This window comes from Streptopelia decaocto (genome assembly GCF_964273445.1).
Source record: "Streptopelia decaocto genome assembly, chromosome: 4".
Lineage (NCBI taxonomy): Eukaryota > Metazoa > Chordata > Aves > Columbiformes > Columbidae > Streptopelia > Streptopelia decaocto.
In genome coordinates this window covers 66385045-66398530 of record NC_138658.1, presented here as the reverse complement: position 1 = coordinate 66398530, position 13486 = coordinate 66385045, and the positions used below count along the sequence as shown (strand labels likewise).

The 13486-nt window shown below is 38.7% G+C and overlaps 1 protein-coding gene across 4 annotated transcripts in view; it reads right to left on the bottom strand.

Annotated features, from left to right (window-relative positions):
- SORCS2 (sortilin related VPS10 domain containing receptor 2) overlaps nucleotides 1-13486 on the bottom strand; it is a 562584-nt gene that overhangs the window by 77971 nt on the left and 471127 nt on the right. For all 4 annotated transcript variants that reach the window (XM_082051270.1, XM_082051271.1, XM_082051272.1 and 1 more), the window contains exon 9: nucleotides 3183-3362. In XM_082051270.1, coding sequence (XP_081907396.1) covers nucleotides 3183-3362 — 180 coding nt within the window. The remainder of the gene's footprint in view (nucleotides 1-3182; nucleotides 3363-13486) is intronic.

Below are 13486 nucleotides of genomic sequence, written 5' to 3'. Positions count from 1 at the left end.
GGTTATGGAAAAATTCCTTCCACTGTCTCAGTTAACTTTTCTCATTGCAGCTCTAAAAGATAAAAGCTGACCAGCACTTCAGCAGTTCTATTTTGGATCAAAGGCATAAGCTCTGCTTGAAATAAATAATTTTCAGGCATCTATTTCAACAGTAAGTTCTGAAGTATGATGTTTGGAGTGGCACACATTAGCCTAAAAAATAATAACTAATAGAAAATTATGGTGTGTTAAAAATGGCAGCTTTAAAACACCCCATCCCCCTGTAGTCTTTTCTATTTTATTTACCCTGTGACCTATGTAAATACATGCCCGAGTCTTTCTGTAAATACTGTAAATGCTCTATGTCAAATCTACTTCCTGCATTAAACTGTGATGCCAAGGCACCCAAATTCTTACATACTTTCTACTCCTTGAATTGGTTCCCTAATCTAAAATGGGGACATTAGTATCTTTTTACGAAGAATGGAGAAGATTCACATGAATAACAAGGTGCTATGGAAAAAAGGACATTTAAACATCTTGGAGTGTTCAGTTACTCCGATGAGCAGTGCAGTTGCTACCCAAGACAGGTGAACACAAGGAAATTCAGAAGTACCTTTCCTTTGATTTTGTTCGGATTTTTGTATTAATTCTGGAGGCACCTATTTTCCATAACCGTTCAGGGCTTAATGATTCCCCAGTACTCTTAGAAAAGCACTTTGTACCTTACAAAACTATTTCATAAACTGGCTTTCTGCTATGACTATGTATTCTGTGACATTAATTACTACATTGTTACATTACTGATTTTACAGACAAGTAATATTCTACACTAGCTGGTAGCAAGAAGCACAGTTCAGGTAGCCCCCTGTGTCAGTTAGCAGCAGTTACTAAAACACAAAAAATGCAGCTATATAATAGAAGACTGTGATTCAAATTTTTTTATATATATATAAAAATAAATTATTTGTTGTTTGGAAAAAAAAATGCATACTGCAACTTGTGTAGCTCCTATGAGGAGTCATAACAAGACCCAGTCTGGAAGTAGTACATTACTGTGCCCATTTTGCAAATACGCTTGCATCGAATTCGTGACTGGTTCACATTGGCAGCACTTGATGCAATTTCAAGGACATGTCACTTAATATTTTACCTTTCTTTTTCTTTCCTGCTTTGAACAAGTATTTAGGAATTATTCCCCTTTCACACACACATGAAAAGAAACACAGTCCAAAAGAAAGATAAAGCACATAGAGGAAAATGAATGCAGAGAAAGATTTCATAGCAGATGTACAAATAAAAGATGGAGTGAGGTCAGCAGAAGATAATGTAGATGAACAGCACAAATTTTAAGGAGAATTATGCACTGGTGGAAAGAAAAATTGTCAACCATTAAGGACTTTATCTGTGTTGCACTGAAGATTCCTCTTCCCAAGATGGGATACTTGCATTAAAATGCACAGAGAGAAAACCCAGGCTAGACCAAAAAAATCCCATCCTCAAGGACTGCAAGATGTGTCATATTTAGTACCTATTTTGTACTGTGTAATCCATACGTTACTTGTAGATATGAGTACTTGATCTAGTAAAGACAATGTAAAGATTCTAGTAAAGACGATGAACATTAATTATTTATCATACAAGCTATCTGGAAGCTGTAGGCTTTCTTATTATAAGCAAATAGAAGTGTTCTATAACGCAACTCTATTCCAAAAATAGCTCTAAAAATTGATTTATATGGCTCCATGTGCTTTGTCTTTCAATTACTCATTATCATGTGCAACCCTGCAAATTAATCCAGTGCACACAGTAATCTAGGATCTCTCAATTTTGCACATTATTAAATATGCCCTTAGTAACATGGTAAAATTCTGAAATCGTAAGTGAAAGTGACTTAAGTAAATAACTCTTGTAGACAAAAGGATGGCCAGGGGTGGCATCTCTGTACAACTTATCTGAAATTACACGCTCTAGGTGACACAGGGAGAAGGTATTGCACCTGATTCCCTTTTAGCTTTGCATCCCGCAGGAGTGACCAGGAGCAAAGAGTCACAAACAAAAGCTCTCAATAAATTACTCTGTGAGAATGTAGCTACGCACATTGTACAGCTTCTCTCATTAAGAAGCCTCACTTCTAAAAAGGTAAATTCTGAAAAATTATCACTGGCAATGATACACTTTTTTGTTTTACTAAAGCCCCTTGGAAAGAAAAAGCTAAACAAAGATGCAGAAGGGGAAAAAAAAGCTATTATTTTTCCCCACCAAGAAGAGTCTAATTACAGCCACGTATCAGCTCTGCCAGTATATTACTTGTACCCTGAATTACTACAGACCTTTTCCAGAGAAGTCTGATGCACTTACTTTTTTTTTACCTAATACCAGGCAGATTAGATAATAACAGTGGCCGAACTCTGTCAGACCAAAGGTCCATTAGTTTAGTATCTCGGTAATGGCCAGTCCTACGTGCTAGAAGAAAGAAGAGAACCAGAGCAAGTGTACACCTTATTACATTTAATTGTCATCATCATCAACAGGAACAGAATTGGTAACGGTTTGTGCTACTCTTCCAAAATGCTATATTCTTCAGTCTTTTATTTTGCCAAGTACACCAATATTAAAATCTAAGACAGTTTTGTTTACAGGAGAGTTTGTCTCACAGCAAATGTCACTGGCACAAGACACCTACCGAAAGCAAGTGGATTTCCTGTCCAATATCTCATTTTTTTGGTTCTTCACTTGTCAGAGCTGACACAACCTAGCACAAGGCTTGCAGGATTACTATTTAAGACCCTACTGGCTCGAGGATGTCCTGTTCTAAGTCAGGAAATCTATCACTGAATCAGGTATTAATAGCAGAAAAAAGCTGTACATAGGCAGCTGCATAACTTCTTGCTTCAATACTAAATTGTGCTGCCAGCTCCACTCCTCAGTATCTTAAAAAAACCCACCCAGCCAATTCTGGTTTTGCACATCCATGGAACCCCATACCAAGAATCAAGTTCTCAGAGCACACAGCATGTTAGCAGGGCAGGAGGGAAACACGTAAGTAGCAACCACGCACTAAGAAAGAAAACCTAGTCTTCTTGCATTAAAGACAACTGTGAAAATATATTAATATAATATTGGTTGTACTCAATCATAGTAACAACAAAAAAATGAAACTCCACACAGACTGCCATACATTGGAAGAGACCAAGACCTACCTCCAGAATATCTATCAGGACATTCTCTTCTGGCTGCTTTGTGCTCCGGACGTTCTCCAGCAGGAGAGAGTAGTAAACACCTTGCGGGTCAGACTGGTACAGGTTGTACGTGTCTGTCTGGTACCACTCCTGAACAGCCACAAACACCTGGTTTTCATCTGTACTGATTATCTGTAAATCCTGTAGAAAAATAAGATATAAAAATGACTATTTTTTCCATCATTTCTATTTTAGAAACCTTAAGTTGGCCAGGAGAGTTTAATACCAGAGGCAGGTGGGGATGTATCTGAAAGTTCAGTGACAGTAATCTCTCAACATGATACCGATCAACATGCTGCATCCCACTGCACTGCGCTGGTCAGTCACCTGTAGCCTTTTGGCTACAGGTTATCAGAGTGCAAACTAGTTTAGTGAAGACCAAAAACTGTGATGTGCAAAAGCTGTGATCTGCTTTGACTTTTGTAGGAAATGACTTCACAAAAAGAAGGGAAAAAGAAGGAAAAACAAGTAAATCCTTTTCCAAGACCTGGGTGATAGTAAATGAAAGACTGAAACAACATTAACAAAGCTAATCTAGAAAATAATACTCAGGTACTTAGATAATTAAGAACTGTTTTGTCCAGGGTAAAGCATAACATAGAATAAAGAGGATCAGATATACTTTCCAGAAGTTACACTTAGGAAACAGTACATATCATGCATGCAGCTCAAGTATATTATCATACGTAATGCTAATTTATCTATGTAGACAGTTCCACTCAAATATTCAGTAGTAGTAACATGAGAGTCAATGTTCTGCATTCATTTCTCAAGATATTCAGATGTGGATATTGCAACAGTTTTCTTTCCATTTTCCCAGCTTCTTCACTCCAGACTTCTCAGACAAAAAATTCACAGCTGGGGAAAATAATTCAACACTAATATTAAACAGAAGAAATCAATCAGGAACTAGTGACACTAAACTAAGCTTAGCAAACACACAAAAAAACCCATGACATGAGTTTGCAATAGGATATGGTAGCATAAAGGCAGATGCTGGGGCTGCATACAAAATTACAACTAGTCACGAAACTGGAAGACTTGTAAACTCCTCATGACCTTGGTATTTAACTGAGAAAGTGTATACAGTTCTGGTCACCTTATTACTGAAATAATAACCAAGGTGATGAAGTGAATATGAAATAAAGCTACCAAAATGTCAAGAGAATATGAGTTGGGGAAAATTGGCCTAAAAATATACACATATATCAAGAAAACAACTTTGTAGAACTCTAAGAGATAAATAAACCAAATTCTGTAGGAATCCAGTTAAGACAAGAAAATGCGAGTAACACTTAGAAACACTGAATACTTGGCAAAACATAGCAGTCACACTTTAGGCAACAGGCATGATTCAATTTAGGCACTTAGATTAAAAAAAAAATACATGAATACAAATAAAATAATACAATGGAAAGATTTATAATATGAATAAAGATGGTTATTAAAGAACTAATCACGTAGTTAAAGTATTTTTACATATCTGACACATCTCAACACAAAAGAACCTAAGTGAGGTTTCCTATCAATGACAGCTCAACGCTCTTTTCAAAGACATTCTTGTTGAACTGTGTACTAAAGTAGATTTTTGTTTCGCATCCTATTAATACATTTCTTTTCTCTTACACTCAAAATTTACTCAGAAGCAGAGAGTCTGGCAGAACTTCAACTATTTCCAACCCAGTATGAATTAGTAACTGTTCTGAGACAGAAATGCCAGAAAAACACAGCAAGTGATCTTAACAGGTTCTTTAAGAAGCCCAAGGCAGAAGCTTTCTCCAGGTTTGCTATAACCACCCCGTAGTTTCCTCTACGACATGCCCATTTCTCCATGGACGTACTTTCTCTCACCTCTAGTACTTTACTATTGGTCTGTCCCATCTGCCATGTCTGCTCCGTTCCATTTCTTGCTGACCCAAGCATCCATGCTCTTGTCGTTCTCACTTCTTTCTCTTTTTTGTTTTTGCAAAGGTCACCAATGGCACTTTGTATCAGCAGTAGGCTGGGATTACCAAATACAACATCCTAAGATCAGCCAGCCAGTATTCTCCATTTGCTTTGTCTCATCTTCTTAGGTTGTAAGCTTTTGTATAGTTGTGAGACAGCACTAGCTCTATTGTCCAAAACTCATTTTTTTAACCTCTAAAACCTCATGAGATTTCTATGTTGTGCTTGCTATGGTGCTTCTTTCTGCAAATCACTTTTTCACAATGCATTCTTCATCCTTCACTCTTTGCTGGGTAATGTTATACCACGCTAAGCACAGATGTCTGAATGTTCAGCACTAAAAATCTGTGTAACTACTCATATGACCAAAACAGTGGACCAACAGAGGCCCTAGGGTAGGTATACCTAAAAATCTGTAACAAAGCCTGCTAAGTGCTCTAAAATCCACTATTCAATCAAGAAAATGGAATAAACTGTCCTTTATGTCTACTTGGAGTTAAGTACTGGCTATAAATTATAGCTAAGGAGATTTAGGTTAGACATCAGAATATCCTTCTGTAGTATGGCCTGGTCATACACACTGAGGATAAATTACTTAGGAAGGTAAAGTAATCATCATCCTTGGCAGTTGTTAAGAGTAGCTTAGACGGGCCAGAACTGGTCAGGCAGGTGACCATGCTTTGGAAAAGGACCTTTCAGGATCCTTTCCATGTCTATTGTCTACGATCCCATGAAAAATGGGAAAAATAAAAACACATGTTATTGAAATCACTTGAGATTTTACACAAATAGAAATATCATTTAAAAGATGATGTTTGGTGTTGTAGGGTGGGATTTTTTGTGATTTTGTTCTGGTCTTAATACAAGAGCTACATTTTCCATAGAAATATGAATTTCAATTTGACCATGGAATTAGAATTAAGGGGAGCTGGAAATCTGTTGCATGAAAATCACTTTCATACAAAAATGCTAAATGGATCCTGAAAGTGATGAAAGACTGCATATTAAACACTGGTATGATTAACCAAGGCATCCAGTGATAGCTCATATACCACTCCTGCTCTCTCAGGGACTTGTAGGCTGCTATGTTTGTACCTTACATCAGTAGCAGAGGACACAGTTGTTCAAATAAACACAAAGACAGTTTCAAAGTTCTACTAAAAATAATTAAGATGTGTATAGAGGACCAAATTGTATCAAAAGATGAACATTACTTCAAAGAAATCCCATATCACATGGACAGATCTGGTCTGTTAAACAAAATAAATGCGTCAGAGGGCGTGCACATGAAATTGAAAGAACTGTGCGTGTGCAACCATGCAAGGTAGAGCAAGCACCCAACGACTCTTCCAGCAAGTACAGAGTAATGATCAAATATTACTTCTTAAACACATGCACACTGTTTGAGAATTATTTCTTAAACTTTTCACACAGAGATATCAACATGATCAGTCTAAATTTTTTTCCAAAATCATCTGCTTTTCATGTAGTTGAGTGTTTTCACAGAAGGCTGAACAAACACCAAATCAAGAATCTGCCAAGAAGTTCAAAAGTATTAAACAATTAAGAGTTGGGTTTTGGGGGAGCTGAGGATAGAAGGGAGGAAGGAAAGAGGTTAGGAAGAGAAAGAGAAGAGAAATGCATTGTTTTCAATGTTTACAGCCTCATATCATCTACCTTTAGTAATTCACCAGCCTATAAATCTGCTAATACTTTACAGAATTTTATATTCAAGAAATGCTTAATAAGGTTTACTATATTACTAAGTGTGATAAGAAACTCTATGACACAAATAAATACAATTACACCCTGAAGACAGAAGGATATAAAAGACGACAAGGATCATACAGCAAGCCAGTGCTCCTTTGTGTAGTAAAATGTGCTGATAACACAGGAAATATCATTAAGTGAAAACACTGTAGGCAAGGTTCAGCTTAGCTGGAATAATGCTATGCAGGCAGGACTGTAGCACTTTAGTCAATAAGGCAAATACAAAAGAACCTCAAAATTCCTATTTTGCAAATCGTACAATTTTCAGTCCAGTGTCAGAATTTTGCCCCTCTACCATCTTTCAATGCTTTAGTTCGGCAACATGTTAACCTGAAGCAAGTGATAAACAGAGAATCAAGAGGAGCAAATGTATCAGAAGCACAACAGATGTAAGCACTCTAGGTTGTGTAGTCCCAGCCCTGACCTCCAGATGCACCACATTTATACCCCTGTAATCTCTTAAGCAAAATCAAGGTAACTGGATGGCACATATCCCGAAGATAATCTCCCTAATCTTCCTTGCCCGGCTGAATAAAATGGTGCAAGGAGAGAAATCAATAACAAGTTACACTGTGAAGAAAAGAATAGTTCCTTGAATACCCCTTGTATGGATTTGTACAACCAGGGAGCCAGACAGCTGCTAGAGCTCAGGTCCACTCACCACTGCTGTGACATTGCCCAAGAAAGGGATGCTTCGACTCCATCAAGTGGCACTGCTACCTGTATTTCTACTTTATTTCCCTTTATTCTTTGTTCAACAGTCACTCCAATGGACTTTCAGAAGGATGAAGAAGTAGTCCAGCTACAGCTGCAAAATGTTCTTCTGCCTGGCACAGAGAAACAGCATCAACTGAATGCTCCCTGGGCAGCAGATGGCACAGGTGGCAAAGGGGCTACCCAAGCAGAGAAACACATCTTGGGAAACCAGGAGCTTTGTTAAATGAGCTCTCCTAGCCTTGGTACTTTGTAATCCAACCATCACGCAGCTGCCAGAGCCTCCGGAGAACTCTGCTGACAAAAGGGCTGCAGGAATCCTTCCTGCCATTTCTGCTGTTAATGAATGGACCCATTTAAGGAATCTTAAAAAAACTTATGTTAAGAGAGAGCTTGCTAGAAAAGGGAATGCATACATCAAAAGACTGATGGCTATTTAGGGAGAAAGAGTAAATATTTTAGTCTTGATAGTGTTATATCTATTATTGAATGATACAGACAAGTTTGGAAGAAAATGTGTGGTTAAAATAGTGATGCGTATGCCAGACTGAGACAAGGAAGAGGTGGGCATGTTTCAAGCCCCTCAGAAGTACACTAGGGGATTATTAAATAAAAATAATATATGCAGTTGATAAAAAACACGTATAGGAGACTCATTGTACCATGAATACATTATAGACTTTAACTTATTTCTAAGGCAATAAGATGCTTTTATTTTTGTTTATTATTCCCCTGTGCTCTCTTTTATCTTGTTTACCTGAATAAATTCACGTTATTACCTATTTCATGAGATTGAAAAGACAGACAGAGATCAAAATAAATGAAATAAACTTTCTCCACACCATATATTTTCAGAACTAAACTTTCAGAATTGGAGGAGGATATAACAGACAACAGAGCTCTCAGATTATTAAGGTTTTGTAGGTGGCATGAACAAATGCAGTTTATAAAAGATCATTAACAAAGTTGATTTAACAGAGATGGAAAGGGGACTCAGAATAATGAAATTCTTCCAAATTGCAACAGTCAAACTAGCATGATTTGTAGCAGATTCCTCGGTCTGGCCTACAATTTTGTTAACAAACTTTTGCTTAAACTCTCAGAATGAATTTTTTTGCCAGTTCTATTGTTAGTCACATTAGAGCATGACTCAAAATGCCAAATGAAGACCAGAACCCAATGTACTCCTCCTTCTCCACACCACACTTTTCTAGGCAAGGGCAGTCAGAGCTGCAGGAGCTTTTGTGCAGTTCAAGCATCACAACCCCCAGGATGGGGCTGCAGCCCGTGCCCCTCAGCAGAACTGCTCGATCTGCTCCAGGCTGAAAACAGCCCAAGGAAGATCGCTGGATCTCCCTGGAACAGCCCTGCAAGCCTAGCCAGCCATCTCAACACATAAGTGCAATCCTACAGCTCTTTGCTTGACTTTGGTATTCCCTTCCTACAAGTTATTAACTTCTGATGGAGTTTTAGCACCAGAAAACAAGCAGTCTTGGTTAAATGGAATATTGTCTAAAAACCATTTCATTTTTAAATCAACACCTCCAAATTTCCCCTTCTGTTTTGGGGAGCACGCAGGCAGCCTTTACTGTGGTCTCACCAACCTTTCCTCCCACCCTGCCTGGCAGCCGCCAGCACTTGGCTCCTGCGAAACACTGGAGGCAGCTGTGTGATTCAATGTAGTGTCCACATCAAACATGCTGCTAAAAATCTCAACAGCATGGAAAAAACCTAAACAAAAAATCCAAATTCTGATCATTAGATGGCCCCCAACAGCTCTGTTCTCTGCACAGATCACAGTATCACAGTATGTTTGGGATTGGAAGGGACCTCAGAAGATCATCTAGTCCAATCCCCCTGCTGGAGCAGGAACACCTAGGTGAGGTCGCACAGGAACATGTCCAGGCGGGTTTTGAATGTCTCCAGAGAAGGAGACTCCACAACCTCCCTGGGCAGCCTGTTCCAGTGTCTGTCACCCTTACTGAGAAGATATGGAGCTATGATGTGTTATACAAAGATGATCTAAGTGGCACTGTGGAGCTGGAGCCTAGAAACTTAGCACATGTAAAGCTGGGCTGGAAGCTGCTTTTAGCAGCCTTTGATTCACAAGTAAGGAGGCCTTGAGATATGTCCAAACACAAACATTTATCCTTTTCTGTGTTTCTCCCTGGGGTACATTTGGACAAATAAAGCACAAATGCAAATACAAACAATATAAAGCAACTGAATCATTTTTTGGCAGATTTTCAGCCTCTTCATATTGAAAGGGAAATGAGACATCAATAACATTTTGTAATTACTCAGTCTGAAAATTCGTTCTATCTCCATATATAAAATCACCGTGAAATGCATCTGTGCCACAACAGCATAATATCTCGGGAGCCCAGCACTGTTCCCTGAGGCTGAAGCCTGGTTTTCCAGCACAGCTCTCTGAATGTTGTTAGACAAATCCTTCATCAATCTGTAGCATCTTCTGACTTGGCTACAGTTTTCCTTCCCTCTACACAATCACTGCTCAAAAACTCTGCCCAGTCGCACAAAGCACTTTAAAAGACCACTTGGAAAGAGATTTTTTTGAAGCCTCATTCAATTCTTTTGAGAAAAATTAAATATAGCCTACTTCAGGACTCACTTCATCTCCTGGTTAGGCAGCATCTAGTACTCTGAAATGCAGTTCCTTCAGAAACTATTGCTTTTAATCAAAATTAAAACCCAAATTCTTTATAAATTCTTTCATTCTGTTTATCTCTTACCACCATAAAAGTAGCAACTCCCCAGCCATGTGTTCTAGATGTACTCTTAATGTACCAGTGCCTTTGCTGATATCATGCTTTTTTGCAAAATTTCATCAGTAATTTGTTCATATGAATCTATTCCCTGCTGTTCAAACTGGATTGGAAAATACACTTCTACCGCACTCCGATGACTCTCACTGAAAAATGGAGTGATGAAAAATTTCAGAGCTGTGTCCTTATTTACATCAGTTTCTAAAAATTCTGCTGTAATGTGAAGGTATTAAATCACTTCAAAAAAATGTATCTTTTACAGAAGAGGTTAAAATCTCTCACTTTCATCACTGCTGTAATGGATGTCTGGCTTCCCAGCCCTCTTAGTGAAATTTCTAGTTCTTTTGTGCGCAGATACTCAAGAAACCTCTCTTGGGGGCATCATCAAAATGCTAAAGAGATACAGTTTATTTTGTTCCACTCATTGGGTACTGTCTGAACTAGGAAGAACACAAAACCATCCTTTTCCAAATGACACAGTCATCCTGTTCCTAGCTTGCTGTTCATTCTATCCAAAATGAACCATTAACTTCTAATTTATTTATTCAGTCAAGCCTGGGGTTAATCTGCTTAGCAAGAAAAGAAAAAAGACAAATAAACAAAAAAATCTTTTCCAAGACAAAGAATTCAGCATGCGGCACTATTTCAAACAATCCAGACTACATATGACAGAAACACCAGTATATTGGTATATTTTTAAACATGTGAAATATTTAGGTTTGTTTGTTTGGTTTTTTTTTCTGACAAACTAGTGAAAATCACATGCTCAATTGGCATCTCCAGTTGCTCAGCTTGTTAAAAAACTGGAGAGAATATTGACCAGAAGCACTCTGTAGGTAAACTTCCTGAACTTCAACTTTACTTTTAACTCTAGTAACTCTACGCGATGTCTCTGTGTACTTAGGAATAAAGAATGCTAACTCTTGCTAACACAAAAGCCAAAATAGCCACATCTGGAGTTCTGTGTCCAGTTCTGGGCTCCCCAGTTTAAGAAGGACAAGGAATGACTGGATGGAGTCCAGCAGTGGGCTACCAAGATGATTAGGGGTGTGGAGCATCTTTCTTATGAGGAGAGACTGAGAGAGCTGGGTCTGTTCAGCCTGGAGAAGAGAAGAAGGAGAGGGGATCTTATCAAAGGTTATAAATATCTCAAGGGTGGGTGTCAAGAGGATGGGACCAGACTCCTTTCAGTGGTGCCCAACGATAGGATGAGGGGCAATGGGCACAGACTGGTTCCATCTGAGTATGAGAAACTTCTCTACTTTGAGGGTGCCAGAGCCCTGGAACAGGCTGCCCAAGGAGGTTGTGGAGTCTCCTTCTCTGGAGACACTCAAACCCACCTGGATGCAATTCTGTGCAATCTGCTCTGGTGAACCTGCTCTAGCAGGTGGGTTGGACTAGATGATCTCCAGAGGTCCCTTCCAAACCCAACCATTCTGTGATTCTGTGAATTATGACTGATGTTTTTCAAGTATGTCAGAAATGCACTGAGTAAGAGCATATGCCCAGTAAACTAAGCACTGTTTACAGATTAATGGATTTTAAGGCTGGAAGTGATTATTAGATCCCTTAATTCACTATCTGCTATCTTTCCAACCAGAGAATCTCCAACAATTATTTATACATATTTTATAAGATGCAAGGGGAGCAAATAAATTCTAGAAGGTTAGTGTGAATCTCCCAGAAAGGCACTCAGTTATCATATGAAACCTTCAAAACCTAGCATATCTGTCACTTTCCTTGGCACTTCTTGAAATACATAATCACCAACACCATTAAGAAGTTGAGGTCAGTTTCTAATTTGGATTCAGCTCGCAGATATGGTGGGTCTTCCTCTACTAAAGCGCTTTTAAGACTCAGTATTTTCACCCCAGAAGGACGCTTCTTCATTACAATGAAATTGGCTCTTGATCTGCCTTTTTGAAAAACAAATTGTTTTTTTCACGGTTATTTTTCACTGAGATTGCTGCACTGCTCTTGGTTATACTGCAGTCCTGCAAACACAACACAGGTCACAATAGATTGCAGAAGAGTAGTAGAAATGAATGACTAGGGAGGACTTCTTAAATGTGTTTTGCTGCCACACTAAGCTCCATAAGACAGAGATCTAGGTCCTCCACTGTGTGCTGTGTCTTCAGCACTCCCATAACATTGGATTTGCTGGTGTTGTTCACAACTGATGCAACCTCACCTATTACAAACATGGATGCCTACAAGAACTGGACAAGCATCTCATACAGTTCTTGAGTTCTGACAACCTCCACCCATTTACTGAGAAGTGTCAGAGAGCTAGACTTGAAGCCAAATAACATGCCTCTTATTAATATAGTGTACTGCAATATTGATATTTAAAACAGAGGCACATATTATTAAGGAGTTATAGTACACACCCAACTTTTATTAAAAAAAATCACTTTCCTGAATCTTGAAGTAATCAACCACACATGGAATATGGACTACTGCCTATAATCATAACACTTTGTGCAACTCCTAAAAATTTGAGTTAGTGTGTCCATCTTCTATGTGGTGGCAGTATCAGGAAGGACAAACAGTGCTGCATTGGCCAACTGTGGTAGATCACTGGGCATGAGAAGGAAACTGCAATGGAAAGGTACAGATTCCTGCAGAGGCCATCCTGAAGCAGAAGGAAGAAATGTCCAGGTCTCCCTCACAAGATTTCTGCCCTTCGATTTCCCAACAGACAAGCTTTTTCCACACAAGTTAGCATAGTCAACACTGGCACTAATGTGCTGACACCTCTTTGGGAAATATGCTACGGGCAAAATATTTGCAACTTGGCAATCTTTACGTGATTTAATTTATTACCGGCTAACACACACTTTCAATCACTAATTTGGATATTTGAAAAAATAATTAAACATTTAGAGAAACATCCTCCCTCCCACTTCTCCAGTATCAGAATCAAATACTTCTTCTCTCTGCTTCTTACTCTCAAGTCCCTTGTTTCTACCTTGTTTTAATATGGTTCCTCACAACTACTTCAGTGAGGCAATGGGCTGTGCAGGAGGTTGGAGTCACCTGCAGAAG